Raw genomic sequence first — 21,215 nt, 5'->3', positions numbered from 1 at the left:
TTATCAAGTTAAATATGCACTTTTTGTATGACCCAACAATTCCCCTACTAAGTCTTTACCCAGGAAAAATGAAGCACATGTCCACAAAAACACCATTATTTGAATGTTTATAGCAGCTTAACTCACAAGAAAAAACTGGAAACAACCCAAAGGTCCATCAATTGATAATTGGCTAAACAAATTATCATGTATTCACACAATGGATTTTTTTCCTCTGTGATACATTACTGATGCATGCAACATCAAAGGATGAATCTTCAACGTATTTTGCTAAGAAAAAGAGGCAGGCCACGAAAGGTTGCACAGTTTTGTTTCCATTTATAAAACATTATTCTGGAAGAGGCAAAACTATAGGGACCTAAATTAAAATAGGAGTTGCCCAGATCTGGATATTGGGGAAGGGGTTAAGTGCAAGGGTCTCAAGGGAACTTTTTGAGATGATGGAAATGCTCCACATGTTGATTGTGCTGGTGGTTATGTTGCAGGGTTGCAGGGTTCTTGTCTCAGGGAGTTATAAGTATAAATCTTGTGGAAAATAAGGTGAACTGAAAGTTTATTAAGGGAAGTTGAGAACAGAAAGGAAGACTCTCTAGAGAGGGGTCCCAAATGGGTTGCCACTGAGGGCTTTCATGGTTGGTCTTTTATAGAAAACTGACCAGGGAACTTGGCAAATATCTTGTCTATAACATTTAAGGCAAACAAGGTAGACTTGTAAATATTGTGAAAATATCTCATCTACATTTAGAACAAAGTGGATTTGTTATTTTTTCTTCTCTGTGGTTAATATCTTGTGCATAACATTTTTCCACATCTGGAATTTTTCTTTTCCTTTCTTTTCTTTTTTTTTTTTTTTTAGATTTTATTTGTTTGAGATCAAGAAAGAGTATGATGGGGGAGGCAGAGGGAAAGGGAGAAGCAAACTCCCTGCTGAATAGGGAGCCTGAGGTGAGGCTCCATGCCAGGACCCCAACATCATGACCTGAGCCAAAGGCAGACACTTAACTGACTGAGCCACCCAAGCGCTCCATCCCGTCTAGGATTTCTGTGATCCTGGTCACGTAGTCCCCTACCTAGCCTTGCCTGTCTCTTACTCAGTTACATGAGTGTGTGCATTTGAACTTGTCAAATTATACACTTAGGTATATTTTATTATATATGAAATACACCCCAATCAATTTGAATTAAAAAAAAACCCCACTCCTCTTAGAGGATTAACTTTCTGGGATAGAGGGTGAGATGGGGTTTGGTGGAGAAACTCAGAGAGGGGAGGGGGAATTCCTTCTTGGAGAAATGAGCACCATTGGGTTGGAGGAGCTGACCTGGAGACAGTGTGAAAGCTGTTCCCCAAAGATATTCCTAGTACAGGAGAGACCTATCTGGGGACTCCCCAGGATGCCTGGAAGGAAATGACACAGGAGATGGGGGGCAAGGCTTGCCGTTGTGCAGGTGGGAAATGGCAATTGGACAGTAGATTCCTAGATTAACACTTAATGTGATCTCATTTATGTACCAGTCATTAAGCTATTGTTCCTCGGCTGCGGCCCACCTTTCTATAATCTGCTTTGTGAGATTGAGGCTGGAGCTCTGAGTGTCACCAGTATGCTTTGCTGGTTAGCTCACTGCCGGCAAGAAGCACTGAGGAGACGGAAAGATGGGGGGAGGAAAAGAGGATGCGTTTCTATTGTTTTTTGTTTTGGTTTTTGGTTTTTGGTTTTTTAATGTGTTCCCTCTGCTTCCTATGAGCATTTCTCCAACGAGGCTTCTTTCCTGGCTGTGGCAGTGCCATCCTATTGCTGGGGCTGCATGCTCTTTATAGTTCTGCCAACACTTGCAGATCCAACCTCATATCTGTTCTGAGAGAGCCTGCCAGCCTGCCAGTACCTCCTCCTCAGAGACCTGGGTCCCGGCCCCACAGGCCCCCTCCTGTGACTTTAGAGATAGCACACCAGCTACGAACACCATCTTCTGGGATGACTTTTAGCTCCGGGGAGCACCAGGTTGTTGATGATAATTTTGAGCATCCGGTCATAGTGTGATGCTGTTTTACAACTCTATATGTAATTTTCCCTTGCTTCCAATAAGCCCCTCCTTTTATATTAAGTTTGATTGTCCAGTGAAGAATTTGATTGCTCCACTGTTTTTACCCTGCTAGTAATAAACAATCTGTGGGAAGTTCTGCTACTCATTCCAATTTCTCCCTCGACTTAGCAGACAGAAGGATTCTCACCTGAACCAGTATTCACTGTTTTGGTTGCAAAATGAGTTTCCAACGGCAGCACTCCTTCCTCATTTACTAGCTTTCTCTCAACGTTCCTTTACCAAAGTTCCACTGGGAGCCCTTGGAACTAGATCCTGTGTCTTTTTAAACATTTCTCCCTTTTCCTCCCCAAAACTCTACCCTTCTGGCTTCTAGCATAATAAGATTTATTTCAGTTACTTTTTACTATTAGTCAAAGTCCAAGGAAGGAGCGGCATTCCTTCCCAGATCCCTTTTACTGTACCTTGCCCTCTTCTCTAATTCCTTATCCCTTGTAGTTTGCCAGTGTCATTATTTCCTGATTTATCTTTATCAAAAGAAGCAGATATATGTATCCTCTCAAATTTCTCCTTGCTAAACAAAAGTGGCATTCTATATAGACCCCTCAGCACTTTGCTCTTTTCACTTAGAGTATGTTCTGAAGATCAATGTGTATGAATTCATGGAGACATCGTCATTCTTTTTTCTGCTTTATGGTACACCATTATGTGTTCTTAGACATTTAGGTAGTTTCCAGTACTTCACAATTACAAACAAAGGTGCTTCAGTGACTAACAATGGATATGTGTATTTCTGTATTGTTGGGAGTATCTTCAGGGTAAAACCATATATATGAGATTGTTGGGGTGCTGGGTATGTGCATATGTAGTTGTATTAAAAATTGCCAAATTCCCTCTCAGTGGGATTGTACTATTTGGAATTCCCACCAACAATGTATGAAAGTGCAGAGTACACTGTCAAGTTTTCCAATTCTTGCTAGCTGACAGATGAGAAATGGTATTTTAGTGTACTTTTAATTTGTATTTCCCTTAATATGACTGAAATTGAACATCCTTTCATATGTTAAGGGACATTTTTGTAGCCTTTTTAATGAATTGTATATTTGTATCTTTTGTCCATTTTTCTATAGAATTTTTGCCTTCTTTCTAAGTTTTTTTTAAGTGTTTTATTTATTGGGGTTTTGTAACCCTTTATAACACATATTCCTAATATTTTCTCTAAGTTTGTCATTTGCATTTTGACTTTGCTTATGAGTTTTTAAAAATTTGTTTGTTTGGTTGTTTGGCTTTTGCTATGTAGAATATTTTCTTATTTTATATGAAGTCAACTTTATCAAAATTTTCATTGCTTTTGGATTTTTAGTGACAATGCCTTTTTTTAAAGATTTTACTTATTAGAGTGAGAGACAGAGAGAGAGAAAAAGTGGAGTGAGGGTCAGAGGGAGAAGCAGACTCCCTGCTGAGCAGGGAGCCTGATGTGGGACTCTATCCCATGACTCTGGGATCATGACCTGAGCTGAAGGCAGATGAGTAATGACTGAGCTACCCAGGCACCCAGACAATGCCTTTTTTGTACACACAAGTTATAGAGGAATTCTCCTACATTTTCTTTTACTTGCATAGTTTCAATTTTTGTGTTTAGATTCCTGATCCATTTAGAATTTATTCTTCCATATCATGTGAGGAGTAGATCTAATTTTATCTACTGTCCCAATACCATTTATTAAGAAGTTTATTGATGTCCCAGTGATTTGAAGTACTACCTTTATCTTATACTAGATTTCTACATGCAATTGAGTTTCTTTCTGGATGTTCTGGGTTCTTTTTGGTGGTGTTGTTTGTTTTGTTTTGTTTTCCTTTGATCAGGCTGGCTACTCATGTGTCAGTACCAGGCTGTTTTCATTACAGCACCATTGCCACAGCATGTTTTACTATATAGTACTACATAGTATGTTTTAAAATCTGGTTGGGCTAATACTTTATCATAGCTTTTACTCTCAGTGTTTCCTTGCACATTCTGCATATTTATTCTTCCATATAAACTCGAGTATCAACTTGGTTAGCTCTTTACTAAAAAGCATATTGTTGGTATTCATATGGGGATCACATTAAATTTATAAATAAGTTCATTTATTTATTAGGTAGACCTGATAGTTTGATAATAATTCAGTCATTCTAATCAAGGAAAAGGCATGTCAAGGAAAAGGTGTGTCTTTTTTCAAGTCTACATTGGGATTTTCAATCCTTTGTATAGGTTAGGCACCTCTCTTAGGCTTAATCCTAGGTATTTTATATTTTTTGTTGCTGTTATATTTTATGTATTCTATATATTCTAACTTGTTATTATTTATATATTGAATGCTGTTGATTTTTATATCTTAATTTTATATTCTGATACCTTGAAGAAATCTTCATTGAATTAGTTTTATCACTGATTCTTTAAGGTTATCCGAGTATATTACCATGTCTTATTTATATTTATTTATTTACTGTTTTTAAAAATATTTGTTTATTTATTTGAGAGAGAGAGAGCACATGCATGAGTAGAAGGGGTGAAGAGAGAGAGAAACTCAAGCAGACTCCACACTGAGCATAGAGCCTGATGTGGGGCGTGATCTCACAACCCTGAGTTGAAACCAAGAGTCAGATACTTAACCGACTATGCCAGCCAGGCGTCCCACCCTGTCATTTTTTTTTTTTTCCACCCTGTCATTTTTAAATAGGAATAGTTTGCTTTTTTCTTTACCAATTCTTAGGTCTCCAGTTATTCTCTTTTGTTCAGTTGCATTGGCTAGTAATTTCAGAACGGTATTAAATAGTAGTGGAGATAGTGGGTACCCTTGCCTTGTGGAAAAGTCTCCAGTGTGTCCTCATGAGTAGAAAATTCTTTTGTCCTTCAACATTACTTTATCATTTTGCTAGGAAGCTTTGAGAGTTTTGTTTACTTGCTTGTTTGTTTTAAAATCTGATAGTTTCAACACATTATGTTTTGGAGGTGATTGTTCTAAGTCTGTTTTCCCTGGTTCCTACTGGATCCTTTCAATGCATACCTTCTTTTTTTTTTTCCCCCCTTCGGGAAGGTGTTTGTGGATTATAATTTTAAAATATCAGCACCCCCAGTATTTTGATTTTCTTTTGACTCCAGTTATATGTATGTTGAGTCTTCTTTTGCCTGCCCTTTTATCAAAAAATTTCCGTGAGACTCTTTTACTTCTCCATGTCATTCCCATTCTTCTGATAGGTCTCCTGTTTTTCTGATTGTCTTTTATTAGATTTTCACTTAATTCCCTCTTTATTTACCTTTTTGAATACCTCATAATTTCATGAATTCCGATACAACCTTTTACGATTTTTCTTTCTCCTCTCTTTGTGGAGTTCTTTCACCGCTTGTTTTATTTATTCCAATTCCCACACTTCTTTTTTTTATATTTCTAGTATTTTCTTATGTTCTCAATTATTTATTTGAGAAAATTTAATTCAATTTGTAGTGCTTTAGTCCACTATTTCTTATGTTCCTTTGGGGAAATATTCATTAGCTGAAACTATTAACATTGTTGGTTTTTCTAATATAGTTTTGTATGGACATGGTCTGCTTTTTTCTATTTGTAATTAACTCACAGAGTTTCTAGCATTAGAGTGCACTCTTCTGCTAGTCCTTTACTATTCCATGGAGTTTCTTTTATGGATGATAGTGTGTGGCTATTGTCTAGGATCCACAGGATCCACAGGATCCTAACTGTCCCTCTTATTTTCTTTTCTCTCTATACTGCCACTCCTTTAAGGAGTACCGCCCTTTATATATGAGTCTACCCCCAGAATGTTGCTTCTCTGAGGCTGCCACTCTTGCTTATTTTCAGATCCCTTTCTTTTGGCCAGCACTATGAATTACCATGTCCCAACATGTGTTCAGTATTATGACATTTAACTACATTTTTTCTCCCCCTGGGGGTTATTTTGTCTAAATTTGTCTAATGTCTTTCCTTACTTTACTTCTTCTTTTTTTTTTTTTTTTTTTTTTTTAACCCGGAACTTCTTAAGCATCTTCTTCCTTGCTCTCTGGTACCTCAGGTTTGTGGCAGCAGGTGGCAGATGCTCTGTTAGAATTGGGCTTTTTTCTTTACTTACAGGTAATTTGAAGATCATGGTGTTCTTTGTCATGATGCTGAAGGCCTATATTGGGTGTGGTTTTATTTCTTCTCTTTGTTGATCTTATGGTTTTTAGGAAAAGTTTTAGAAACTTGGTAGCTCTTGATAGCAAGAAGATAGAAAACATCCTTAAAAAGAGAAAGGAATTATCCACAGATGCATGATTACAATGCACACAGTTCCTTTAATGAGTATTTATTTATTTATTTTAAAGATTTTATTTATTTATTTGACAGAGAGAGTACAAGCAGGAGTAGCAGCAGGGAGAGGGAGAAGCAGGCTATGCTGGGCAGAGAGCATGATGTGGGGCTCGATCCTAGGACCCTGGGATCATGACCTGAGCCAAAGGCAGACGATTAACCAACTGAGCCACCAGGTGCCCAATGAACATCACTAGATACTAGGCAAGAGAGTAGGGCTACAAAGATAATCAGAACATGGTTTCCTAATATGAATATATTCACAGGAAGACACCCAAATATATAATTATTATAACAGAGCGATACTCATGAAAGAACAGAGCACAGATGAAAAAGCACCTACTTTGATGACGACCTCAGGGAAAGTCTTCACAGCACTTATTCTTGAGCTGTGTCTTGAAAGATAAATAGTAAGTTCCAAAGTAAACAAGTTACGTAAGAATGTTTCAGGCAGAGAGAAGTAGTACAGAGCACGGGCCTAAGAAAGAGCTTTGCACATTTAGTTCTTCATGTAGGAGCAGAAGCAGGCGAGACTTGAATGTTTATCAGCAACATCATGCAGAACATTGCTAAAAGAAGGGATAAAAACCATTTGAAGGAGGAAAAGGACATGGTTCAGTTTTTGCTTTAGAACCATGACCTCATTGTAAATAAGGAAGATAAGAGATGGATGCAAGACTGAAGTCAGGGAAGTAAGGAGGCTATTAAAAATTTTCAGTAATAGGTATTCAAGGTCATACGCAAGATACTGGTAAGAGAAAAGAGAGGAGACTGTGAATTAGAAAAATATTTTTATAACAAAATTTACTGCATTTAGTGGATGATTGAACATGGAAAATTAAAAAAAAAAAAAAGGAAGACGGGATGACTTGGTAGAAAGGGGTTTAGAATTTAGGAGTCTGATTTTTGAGATTTCACATAGTTCGCATGACCTCTACACCAAACTTAAGTTCCACGTTCAAACATTTGTAAATAGTCTTCCTGTCTTTGGGGTACTGGTCATTTTGTCACATTACATTTCATTTTTAAAGAAAAAATAGAAATACTGAGGTTGCCGTCGTTGATTTATCAGTCTTCAGTGTTATATGCCCTCCAATCCTATTTTTTCTTTCCAGTTTAAGAGCTCTCTATATTTTTTCTTTTGATGTCACCTATTTTGAGTGACTTAATACTTGGTATATGCCTATATAGCTTATAGCTTAGAATAAATCTATTTATAGTGAGTATAATGGTGCTGTTCAAATGCTGTTAAATGTAATAGCTAAGTGTCTCCGATGTCCATCAATTCACTATAAAAATGAATCCCTTTTAACCAAATGTTTCCGCATGTTTGCTCATTCCTCAAGCCCATACTCAGCTCAATTATATCATCATTCTTTTGATTATTTGCTGTGGCTTAGACTAAGTCTTGGAGATACAGAATTGGACCAATGCCTTCTCACCAGATCTCACAAACAATATTAATGAATATCTCCTACCTGTCAGTGGGCTGTTGAGATGCTCTGGGGCCACAGATGGGCTCAAAGTCTACTAAGTGAAATGGGCAGATTAAGAAGTACCATACACCACAGGTGTGAATATAAGGCTCATTTTTCTAAAAATAAATACTCAAAAGAAAGATTCTCTTTATATTTGAGTCTTTATAGAATAACTCATATTATTAGAGTTCTCTCATTTTCTTTGTTATGAATAGTGAGATAATTTAACATCTTAAATGTTTCAATACTGTGTACATTTTTATCATAATACAAATTTGAGATATGTCTTTTGCATTTTACATTTGTAAGAGTTGTATTAGTTGTTAATCTGTGATTGTTAAGCTTCCCAGTCCAAAGTTTAGTAAAACAACTTCTATGATTCCATATAACAAATGCTCATCTGAGAATTTCTCTTTTAAATAATTTTTTAATACTAATTAAAGGTCTGGAGTTCTTGAGGACATTCTTCTCTTAATTGTCAAGGAATAAGATTCTTGAAAATTGAAAGGGAGAAAAGATAGTTCTTTAAAAATAAGGTTTGTTGAAATATCCGGTTTCTTTATAAATTCCCAAAGAATTTTTAGGTTAAATCTATAGCAGTAGTATTGATATCTTCACTTCAGAAAATGATTGGTTTTATAATTTTTAAAACAGCACATAAAGGGGCATCTGGGTGACTCAGTGGGTTAAGACTTCACCTTCAGCTTGGGTCATGATCCTGGGGTCCTGGGATCAAGCCCCACATTATCAGACTTTCTGCTTAGCAGGGAGCCTGCTTCCCCCTCTCTCTGTGCCTGCCTCTCTGCCTACTTGTGATCTCTGTCTATCAAGTAAATAAATAAAATCTTAAAAAAAAAAAAACAGCACGTAGAAATAGATATGATGAAGAATGAATTCTACAAAATCAAATATTTTTATCCTTTATTAAAAGATTTTGATGTTATGGGGTGCCTGGGTTGCTCATTGGCCAAGCATCTGCCTTCAGCTCATGTCGTGATCTCAGGGTCCTGGAATCCAGACCTGTGTTGGGCTCTGTGCTCAATGGGAAGTCTGCTTCTCCTTCTCCCTCTGTCCCTACCCCCACTCATGCTCTCTCTCTCTCTCTCTTTCTCTCTCTCAAGTAAATAAACAAACTCTTAAAAAAAGAGAGAGATTTTGATGTTATGCAGTATTGAAGTAATTGCTGTGTTTTTCAGCAAAAAAGAAAAGAAAAGGAAAAAAACAAGTTCACTTGTCCCAAATGTAAGTGAACAAGGAATTTGTGAGTGGCAAATTAACAAGGGACTACGATGGAGTTGTGATTTAATTTCAAGTTTATAGTGATTTGAGGACAGAGCAAGAGAAAACACAGTGCAAAAATGTTTATAATCAGTGAGAAGAATGAAAGATGGTATAAGCAGTGAGATGCCTATTTAATTAGAAAAGATTAGGAATTTTGAATACTGAAGAATATGAGGTTCAATAAAATTAATATTGAATACAAGAAATTATGTAAATATTTGGAAATTAAGTTTATACCCTTATGTTTATAATTATCTTCTTTTTGAACATGTATGGGAATTACAAGCTAATATTAAGCGATGTCATAGATTGTGATAGAGCTTGCTATTAGAACCCAGAAGGGATCACATCTATCTGCCTTGGAAACTGTAGAAAGGTTTCACAGATTTGATAAGCTGAACTCTATATGGATAGGTAGGATTAATCTGGTTTTTAAAAATGTGGTTTTTGAGAGAGAAAACAATATTCTTAGATTCCTTAAGGGATACCTTAAGGGGGGCTTGGTCTAAAAACAAAAACAGAAACAAGAAAAAAAAGCATTTAGGACACATAGTGCTCTAACTTTTTAACTTTTTGTAAAACAAGGGCTGAACTGAGTATTTTATGGAACTCTTATTTTTTTTTAAGATTTTTGTTTATTTATTTGACAGAGAGAGGCAGAGAACACAAGTAGGCAGAGAGGCAGGCAGAGAGAGAGAGGGGGAAGCAAGCTCCCTGCTGAGCAGAGAGTCTGATGTGGGGCTAAATCCCAGGACCCTGAGATCATGACCTGAGCCGAAGGCAGAGGCTTAACCCACTGAGCCACCCAGGCGCCCCTTATGGAACTCTTATTAAGTAGTCATTTTTAATTCCTTGTTTTGCTACCTATCTCACAATCCTATAAACATCCATCAGAGATTAAAAATTGCAGGAAGAAGGAAGTTTATACATAGAACCACTCTTGTCTGATGTAGTTAGAGAACCTTCTTTATATTAGAAAGAGAAATAAAATGAAACTCCATTCACATTGTGAAAGTGATTTTGATCTTGTTAATTGTTAGAAGTTACATTCCAGAATGTTCTGCAGTTTATTTCATTTCAACTCTCCTTAAAACTTAGAAGATTTTCAAATTACCTTACTGTTTCAAAATTAAAAATTAACTTATACTCAGTTGGTGTCTGACTTACATATGTTCTCTCCTTCAGTCCTTACACCAATTCTGTGGATAAGCACCCTCCTGCGTTTTGTGCTGTGGAAACCAAAGTGAGGAGAGTTTAGTAACTTTACCAAGATTACAGGGCTCAAGAGCAAGGGAGAGAGGAATGTAGGTCTCGTCTGAGTACAAAAACCAAAGCTCTCTGAAGGGTATCATGCTTCTAACCTTTGATCTTATTTCTACCTTCTTCCATAGGAATTATTTTGGAGAAAAAATTGCCATGTATTTTGTCTTTCTTGGATTTTACACCGAGATGCTGTCCTTTGCAGCTATAGTTGGCTTAGCGTGTTTCATTTACGGCTTATTATCCATGCATAGTAACTCAAGCAGGTGAGTGCAGCTGAATTGCCCACACAGAGCGAACACTTTGCTGTTACGCTAACTGAGGCTATTGCTATGATTTCCCTGGCATGTGTTTCAGAATGTTTCCTGATGGCAGGCAGATAATTGATATTTTTGAAAAAAAATATCCCAATGTAACAGCTGCCCCTCACCTGGTGCTTTAGGGACAGTCTGTTTTAATGATCAGCTCTAAAGGTTCTGTTTCTCAAAACATGACTTGACCTACTACAGAAATTGCTGCTTTGTTGCCCCCCCCGCCATATGTGAGAAGCTGTATAAAGAGTGGTTCTCCCACCTGAAAACACATCACTTTGCAAATAACTTGGCTGTTCCCTCTGCAGCTCTGAGATCTGTGACCCTACAATTGGAGGTCAGATTATCATGTGCCCACTCTGTGATCAAGTGTGTGATTATTGGAGACTAAATACCACGTGTTTGGCTTCCAAGGTATGTACATACTACAGAACAATGAAAAGACTTGGAATTTCTCTCTTTTTGTATGGCGTTTGATACTAAGTAGACGTTGTGATGTTATTGCCGTTTTTACAGATCTCCCATTTGTTTGATAATGAGTCGACAGTGTTCTTTGCAATATTCATGGGAATTTGGGGTGAGTAAATAGTTACATAAAAAACAACTTTCTCCATGTAATGTATTCTATGGCCCATCTGTATAACCTATACAGATGGCATACCTTATACCAAAGATGATTTTGGACCTTTGTGTCTTTGCCAGCTAGCATCAGTACACTGATGGAGTCTGCATCAGTGGCCCATAGTCCTTTGTCCTTGGTCCAAAAAGGTCTTTATTAATTATCTCTCAATTTCTCTGAGATAATAATTTTTGAAGCTTTGTATATATTCAGCTTACACTGTCTCCCAGGGCGTGGTAAAAACCCAGTTCAATAACTACTTAATGCAAGAGAGAATACACATGAATATTTGTTGGCTGAAAGCCACTGAATCATGGGCACAAAGTTGAACAAGAATCAACAACTCTTGAGGGCTAATAAATCCATGTTTGAGTTGAAATTCCCTGAGTAAAATTCTGTATCCAGCTTCCAGTTCTATTTGTTAAAAATCTTCATGTAAAGTGGAGTTCCCCTTAATTTTGGAAATGTCCCAGTATCTCATCTTTTTCATTTTACATGAGAAGAAGAGGTGTCATGAAGTTGTTCCTGCCATCAGTGAGGAAAATATTTTATGTAAGAGTAAGTCAGCAGGAAGAAGCCTAAAGACTTCTAAAACATGTCCCAAATCTCAGGGGACTCTGGGGAAAAATAGACTTCTTTTCTTTCCAACTTAAAAAAAAAAAAAAAGTCTTCAACAATATGTGCATTTAAAAACTGGGCAAGAGAACCAGGGTAGCTTAATCCAGGCAAAAAGACACCAAGACATGGGAATGTGGTGTAAAGCAGAGGGATTTAGCAGAGCTAATTGCAGAGCTGCTATGCTCTGAAGATAGCAGCCTAGATTCAAAAACCAGAGAACAGAGAAATCTTACCAACAGTCCTCTAATTACCCAGCTCCATGTGTCTTCATCCCTGTGGCCGCCAAGTCCTTCCTTTGTCGTGACTCGGAATCAGCAGTGCAGGAGAGGTGCGCCAATGGCAACAAATACAATAGTTTGCAGTTAAGTTTCCAATGAGAGAGATGATGCACCCACAGCCACCTTCTATTTCATCAGAGATAGAGAAGCAGCTGCATGTGGGACCCACAGTCTCTGGACATATGGTGAAAGGTGCCACCATCCGTTCTTTGGGAAAAGTTTACTCTTATAGTGAATTGGTTTATCTTTGGTTTTTGAGGATGGTGGCCAAATTCTAGGAAAATAGAACTTTGGGGATATTTGTTTTAATACAACCACTAATAAATAATTGAGCCAAACCAAAGGATGAGTTGGCGGAATAGGTTTGACGAAAAAACATCCTAGGTTAAAAGAACAACACTAGTTCAAGGTTGAGACCTGAAAATAATGCTTACTATGCTTTGTACTGGCAGAAAGGAAGTGCTTTTTAAGTTTTTGTTCATAATGAAAATACATACCCATCATAGAAAATTCAAGTAGTATATAGAAGTAGAGAGAAAATAATGTTAACATTACTAGAAATAGAAACATTATCTTGGCCATGATTTTTCAGAATCTTCTGCTCCATGTGTGTGGGTATGTGTGTTCATACAATTTTACATAACTGTTATACACAGTTTTAAATCTACTCATTGTTTAAACAATGAGTGATGAGACTCCTTCCAGAGCAGTGGATGTGTGTGTGTGTGTGTACATGTATTTATGACTGAGTAGAATTGCCTTACATGAGCTTATCATATTTTATGTAACCAGTTCTCTATTGAGACATTTAGGTCACTTCTTCTCCCCCCCCCGTTTTATTGAGATATATTTGACATATAATATTGTATCAGTTTAATGTATACAACATGATTTCTTATATATTTATATATTATAAAATGATTACCACAGTAAGTTTGGTTAACATCCATCATTTCACCTATTTTTGTTATGATGAGAACATTTAAGGTCCAGTCTTTAACAACTTTTCATTTTAAATATAATCATCATGCTTTTATATCACAAAAGCTTATTACTCTTCTAATCCAAAATTTGTACCTTTTGACCACTTTCACCCATCCACCCCCAACTCCAGTAACTACCAATCTGTATCTCTTCCCACAAGTGTTTTTTTTTTAAAGATTCCACATATAAGTGAGATCATACAGTATTTATATTTCTCTGTCTGATTTATGTCATTTAGCATAACACCCTTAAGGTCCATCCTTGTTGTCCCAAATAGCAGGATTTCGTTCTTTTTTATGGATGAATGTTATTCCATTGTATATGTATATGCCACATTTTCTTTACCTGTTCATCATGCATTGATGGACACAGGTTGTCTCCCTGACTTGGCTATTGTAAAGCATGGCACAGTAAACATGGGGATGCAAATATCACTTCAAATTTGTGATTTTTCTTTCCTTTGGGTATATACCTAGAAGTAGAATTGCTGAATCATATGGTAGTTGTATTTTTAATTTTTCTGAGGAACCTCCATGTTGTTTTCCTAAATGGCTATATCAGTTTACATTCCCACCATCAGTGTGCAAGAGGTCCCTTTTCTCTACATCCTTGCCAACACTTGTTACGTCTTGTCTTTCTGATGACAGCCATTCTGACAGGTGTGAAGTGATATCTCATTGTGGTTTTGATTTTCATTTTCCTGATGATGAGTGATGTTGAGACTCTTTTTGGTTACCTGTTGGTTAATTTTCTTTTTTTAAAGAGCGAGAGCCAGCGCATATGTACGTGTGAGCGGGGTTGGGGAGCAGAGGGAGAAGGAGAGAGAGAATCTTGAGCAGGCTCCACACCCAGGGCAGAGCCCAACATGGGGCTTGAGCTCACAATGCTGAGATCATGACCTGATCTGAAATCAAGAGTCAGTCAGTCACTTAACAGACTGAGTCTCCCAGGTGCCCCCCTGTTGACCATTTCTTTGTCTTTGGAAAAATATCTAATTAGATTCTGTGTTCATTTTTTGATTGGATTGTTGTTTTGTTCTGTTTTGCTGTTGAGGTGTATCTCTCTCTCTCTCTCTCACTCTCTGTGTATATGATATTAACCCCTTAACAAATATATAATTTGAAAATATTTCCTTCCATTCTGTAGGTTACCTTTTCATTTTGTTAATTGTTTCCTTTGCTGTGCTTTCTAGTTTGATATAGTCCCACTTGTTTATTATTGCCTTTGTTGCCTTAGCTTTAATGTCAAATCTAACAAATCATTGCCATGAGCAATGTCAAGGAGCTTATTACCCACGATATTTTCTTCCAGGAGTTTTCTGGTTTCAGGTCTTAGGCTCAATCAGTCTGTAATCTATTTTGAGTTGATTTGGACATATGGTCTAAGATAGGGATTTAGCTTTGTTCCTTTGTACATGAATATCCAGTTTTTACAAAACCATTTATTGAAGAAACGTCCTTTCCCCTTTGACTATTCTTGGCTCTTTTGTTAAATATTAGTTGATCATACATGCATGGGTTTATATCTGGGCTATTGATGATGATACGTAGGTCTATGTGACTGTTTTTTTGCGGGTATTCTATTGTTTTGACTAATATAGCTTTGTAATATAAATTATAAAATTATAAATTATAAAATTTAATTATAAATTAAAAATATAAAATAATATATAAAAATATAAAATATAAAATTATAAAATATAAAAGTATATAATTACTGTAGGTTTGAAATCAGGCAGTGTGATGGCTACTGCTTAGTTCTTCTTTCTCAAGATTGCTCTGAGTATTCCAGATCTTTTATGGTTCCATACAAATTTTATTATTGTTTGTTCTATTTCTGTGAAAAATGTCATTGGAATTTTGATAGGGATTGCATTGAATCTGAAGATTGTTTGGGTAATGTGGACATTTTTACAATATTAATTCTTACACACCATAAGTGTAGAATATCTTTCCATTTATTTGTGTATTCTTGGTTTCTTTTATCTGTATCTTGTAGTATTCAGTGTACATATCTTTTACCTCCTGGGTTAAATTTGTTCCTAGGTATTTCATTCCTTTTGATGCTATTGGAAATGGGATTGTTTTCTTAATTTATCTTTCTGACAGTATGTGGTTAGTTTATAGAAACAACTAATTTTTGTATATTAATTTTTATCCTCAAACTTTACAGAATTCCCTTATTCTATTTTTGGTGGACTCTTTAGACTTCCTAAACATAATTTACTGCCATTTGCAAATAGAGAAAGTTTTACTTTTTCCTTTCCAAATTATATGCCATTTCTTTCTTTTTCTTGGCCAATTGCTCTAGCTAGGACTTCAGTACTTTATTGAAAACAAGTGACAAGAATGGGCATCCTTTGTCTTGTTCCTGATGATAGAGGAAAACCTTTTGGCTTTTCATCACTGAGAATGATCTTAGCTGTTGGCTTGTCATATATGACTCTTATTATGTTGGTACGTTTCCTCCTATTATGTTGTTACATTTCCTCCATACCCGTAATGTTGAGAATTTTTATCATGAATTCTTTTCAATGCCTTTACTTCATCAGTTGAGATGACTGTAAGATTTATCATTCGTTTTGTTAATGTAGTATGCCACATTGATTGATTTGTGCATGTAGAACCATCCTTGTATCCTGGAATAAATTTTACTTAGTCATGGTGTATGATCCTTTTACTGTATTTTTGAATTTGACTTTCTGCTATTTTATTCAGGTTTTTTGCATCTGTGTTCATCAGGGATATTGAGCCATAGTTTTCTTTTCTCGTGATGTCTTTGGCTTTGGTATCAGAGTAATGCTGGCCTTGTAAATTGAGTCTGAAAGTCTTCCCTCCTATTATATTTTTGGCGAGAGTTTGAGAAAGATTGACATTAATTCTTTAAATGATTAGTAAAATGTATCAGTGAAGTTATCTTCTTCTGGACTTGTGTTTGTGGGGAGGTTTTTGATTACTGATTCAAGATTCTTACTTGTCAGTGGTCTGTTCAGATTTTCGATTTCTTCATGATTCAGTCTTAGTAGGTTGTATGTTTATAGGTATTTATGCATTTCTTCTAGTTTGTCCAATTTGATGGCATACATAGTAGTCTTTTTGTGATTCTTTGCATTTCCGTGATAGCAGATGTCCTGTTTCCTCTTTCATTTCTAATTTTATTTATATGAGTCCTCTCTATTTTTTTTTTCTTGGTAAGTCTAGCTAAAGGTTTGTCTACTTTGTTTATCCTTTGAAGAAGAAAAACAGCTCTTAGTTTCATTGATCTTTTCTATTGTCTGTTTAGTCTCTGTTTCATTCATTTGCACTCTAATCTTTATTATTTCCTTCTTTCTGATAACTTTGTGCTTAGTCTATTCTTCTTTTTCTAGTTTCTTGTGGTCTAAAGTTAGGTTATTTATGCTATTATTTATGCAACAGTTCACAGTTAATATAGTGTAGTACCTGAATTTTGAGTCATGCTGGGGGACTTGTGTTGTGTCACTAACCCATGGAAACTGGAACATGCATCCTAGAAACATGCAAAGCAAACAATACCCATATTTCTAAATATCTGGAGGAATAATAAGCCACCTCATGCTTGTGGATTGGAAGACTTAACATTATTAATTTTTCCATACTACCCAAAGTGATCTAAATATTCAATATGATCTCTACCAAAATCCCAACGACATTTTTTACAGAAATGGGAAAAACAACTGAAAAGAATTCATGTGGAATCACAAGACTCTTGAAGTAGGCAGGTCGGTCTTGAGAAAGAACAAAGCTGGAGACATCACACTTCTTGATTTCAAAATTGCAAAGTCTACAGTAATCAAAACAGTATGGCACTGGCATAAAGACAGATACACAGACCAGTAGAACAGACTGCAGTTCAGAAATAAACCCACACATGTATGGTTCACTGTTCTTCGACAAGAGTTCCAAGAATACACAATGGGGAAGGGATAGTCTCTTCAACAAACACATGCAAAAGAATGAAATTAAATCTTTATCTTACACTATACACAAAAATCACTTCAAAATCGGATAAAATATCAAATGTAAGACCTGAAACTATATAAAGCTCTTAGAAGAACATTTAAGGAAAAACTTCATGACATTGATCTTGGCAGTGATTTCCTGTACATAACATCAAAGCCCAGGTAACAGAAACCAAAACCAATCTGGACTACATTGAGCTAAAAAAGTTTCTGTGCAGCATAGAAAACAGCATCGTGAAAAGACAACCCATGGAATGGCAGAAAATATTTGCGAATCATATCTCTGATAAGAGGTGAATCTCCAAAATACTTAAGGAATTCCTGAAACTCAATAATGGAAAAACCCGGGGCACCTGGTTGGCACAGTCGGTTAGTCATCTGACTCCCTTTTGGCTCAGGTCATGATCTTGCAGTTGTGGAATTGAGCCCTGCATCAGGCTCTGTGTTTAGTCTGGAATCTGCTTCAAATTCTCTCTCCCTCTTCCTCTCTCCCTCCCCACTCATGCTGTCTCTCTCTCTCTCTCTCTCTCTCTCAAATAAATAAATAAAATATTTTAAAAAATAGTGAAAAAGCCCTAATAACCTGATTTTAAAATGGACAAAGGATTCAAATAGATATTCTCCCAAGAATATATACAAATGGCCAATAGGTACATAAAGAAATGCTTAGGATTACTAGTTACCAGGGAAATGCAAATCAAAAATCACAATGAGATGTCAACTCATACCTGTCAGGATGGCTATTACCAAAAAAACAAAAGACAAGAGCTGATGAGGATGTGGAGAATTATCATAAATTTTTGTACTGGAGAACAGTATGGAAATTCCTCAGAAAACTAAAAATAGAACTACTATATGATCTAGCAGTACCACCCATGAGTAATTTACTCCAGATAATTGAAATCAGGTTCTTGAAGAGATGTTGGGACTCCTGTGTTCATTAAAGTACTATCCACAGTAAGTGAGAGGTAGAAACTACCTAAATGTCCATGGACAAATGAATGGGTAAAGAAATTGTGATCGTATATATATATATGTGTGTGTGTGTATATATATACACATTATGCACATACATATATGCATATATATGTATATATATAATGTATTATGTGTATATACATATGTATATATGTATATATATACTATTGGTATATATATGTATATATATGTATATATATACTATTGGTATATACATTTGATATATTATTCACCCTTGAAAAGAAGGAAATTCTGAAATATGTGATAACATGGATGAATCTTGAAGACATTATGATCTTTGAAATATGCCAGCTACAGACAGAGAAATCCTTCCTGATTCCATTTACATGAAGTAATCTAAAATGGTCGCATTTATAGAATCAGCGAGTGGAATGGAGATTGTTGGGGGTTAGTGGAAATGAGGGAAAAGAGGAGTAACTAATCAAAGGGTGTATAGTCTTATTTATAAGATAAATAATCTCTAGAGAGCTACTGTACAATCTCATGCCTCTAGTCAACAATAAGGTACTATAGACTTAAAATTTGTTAAGAGGATACAAAGCAGGTTAGCTGTTCTTACAATAAAGTAATTTTTTTTTAAAGGAAGAAAAAGGGCACCTGAGTGGCTCAGTCAGTTAAGTGTCTGATTCTTCATCTCAGCTCAGGACTTGATCTCAAGGTTGTAGGTTCAAGTCCCATGTTGGGCTCCACACTGGTTATAGATCCTATTTTTTAAAATTTAAAAATAAAAAAATTTAAAATTTAAAAAATTAAAGAAAATAAAAGTAGGCAGGGAATGAGTCAGATGAAACTTTAAAATTTGAATCACAGGTGAAAAAATTATATGTTAATATTGATTGTGTTAGTATTCCATTCTTAGATATATACCAGAAAGGCATGCATATGCCCACCAAAAGATATGTACAATATTCACAGCAACAGTATTTGTAATAACAACAAAAAACCTGGCAATAATCCAAACGTCTATGAGTTCGAGAATAAACAAAATTATGGTTTACTTAAGTAATAGAACACTGTGCAGCAATGAAAATAAATGAACTTTTGCTACACACAGCAATATGGATTCAGTTTACAAGAAAAGTTGAACCAAAACAAAGCCTAACACAAAAACTATCTATATTATGTGACCATTTATGAAAAGTTCAAAGATGGGCGAAACTATCCTATGATGTTAGAAGCTAGGATACTAGTTATACTTACATCTTAGAAGAGTAATACGTTGTGTTTTTAGGGGTGCTGGTCATGTTCTATTTTTTTATATTGATGCTGATTCCATGGGAATGCTTATTTTGTGAAAATTCTTTAAATTGTACAGGTGTGTTTTATGTACTTTTCTGTGAATATGTTATGATGCAATTGAAAGTTTATTAAAAATTATATGTATATATAAAAGAGAGAGAGAGAAAGAGAGACAGAGGTGGACAGGGACAGAGAGACAGAGATTGTGCTATGGGAATGGCTCTCATGTTTTCCTTAAATTTACCTAAGCCTGAAAAACTAGTATAATTGCTTGAATGATTTCAGTGAAAAAAAAAAAACATGCAAACAAAATCTAGGTTTTAGCAAAAAGATAAGTTTAAATATTACTTCAGATTATTTGAATGAAGAGAGAGTAGTGTGCCTGAAATTGTTTCTCTTGCGTGGACTGCTACGAAATTGACTTGAGTTTTTACGTGAATTACGTCAGTGTTATTACAGGTTATTAAGCTGACATAATAGTGACAGAAGAACCATCATTCAACCAACATGTTTTTTTTTTTTTTTTAAAGTGGAGAAAAAAAACCCAGATTATTTTCTTAGGCATTTTATTCTCCATCCCTTGATTACAGTTGTTTTTATGTCTTTCTTTGTCTATAGTCACATTGTTCTTGGAGTTTTGGAAACAGCGACAGGCCAGAATGGAATATGAGTGGGACCTGGTGGACTTTGAAGAGGAACAGCAGCAGCTTCAGCTGAGACCGGAGTTTGAAGCGATGTGTAAACACAGGAAGATAAATGCGGTGACTAAGGTGGGTCAGCACGCTGACGGCCAGCATATCTCGGTGGAGTCACTGCTCTAGGCCACCACGCAAATAACAGTGGATGTTTTAATTTGCTTTTAAAATATTTTCCAAAAGAGAAATCTTACAAACTTCTTTCCTTGTTTCTCGTACGTATTTCAAATCTATACGAAAAAAGTAGAGAAGTAAAATGAACCCCCGGATGGACCTGTCACCCAGCTTCAGTGAATACTAATTCACAGACTGTCTTGTTACATTTACACTTGCTCCTCTCTGCCACCGGATGATTTTGAAGCAAATACAAAGCATCATGTCATGATATAACATAGTATTGTAACAAATGAAATAAAAAGAAAATGGAAAAGAATGTGTATGCAATGGACTTAGTATATAAATATATATACACGGAAATGATACTATCTAAGTTAATACATCAAAATTAAAATAGTATTATTTTAGGATAGTGAACTTATGAGTGATTGTTTTATCAGACGAAATTTTATTCACCTAGTCTCTTTTAATTTATTATAATGGGAAGATCATTGCACTAGTGTCTGGACGGCAATGTCTAAGTCTGGGAATCCTTTACTGGCAAATCACCTATATGTTGTCGACTGAGTAATTTGACTTCTTGGTGCTTTTTCTTCCTTTTTTTTTTTTTTTTTAAATGTGAAAAATACAAGGTATTTTGCCTTCAAAGACCAGACTCGACCGCATATTCTCAGCGTCCCTACCTTTCCATCAACCATAATCACTGTGTGGCCCAAAGCTGTTAAAGGGAGAAGAGACTATATCTCTAACACAATCTCTCTAGCAGAATTTCCCACTCTGTTCAGGACACTGTTCTTGTGGTATAATACTTAAAATTATCTTCACAGTTTAGGCATTCTCACATTCACTAGACATCTATTGACTTTACTGAGACATTACCAAAAAAATCCAGTAAGTGAGCAAGTGTCTCAGAAAATATATTAACAATTTAGGTGGCTGTCTGACATTAAGAAAATATATTAAAAGAGACTAGT

General features: G+C 35.8%; 1 protein-coding gene across 2 annotated transcripts in view; it reads left to right on the top strand.

Moving 5' to 3' along the window:
- ANO5 (anoctamin 5) overlaps positions 1-21,215 on the top strand; it is a 94,483-nt gene that overhangs the window by 49,306 nt on the left and 23,962 nt on the right. For both annotated transcript variants that reach the window (XM_080815979.1, XM_080815980.1), the window contains exons 10-13: positions 10,534-10,668; positions 11,022-11,127; positions 11,230-11,290; positions 20,048-20,199. In XM_080815979.1, the coding sequence (XP_080672105.1) occupies positions 10,534-10,668; positions 11,022-11,127; positions 11,230-11,290; positions 20,048-20,199 (454 nt within the window). The remainder of the gene's footprint in view (positions 1-10,533; positions 10,669-11,021; positions 11,128-11,229; positions 11,291-20,047; positions 20,200-21,215) is intronic.

Source organism: Martes martes (genome assembly GCF_963455335.1).
Source record: "Martes martes genome assembly, chromosome: 10".
In the NCBI taxonomy this organism is placed as follows: Eukaryota; Metazoa; Chordata; class Mammalia; order Carnivora; family Mustelidae; genus Martes; species Martes martes.
The sequence above is the reverse complement of the archived record's forward strand: the minus strand, read 5'-3'. Positions and strand labels throughout refer to the sequence as shown.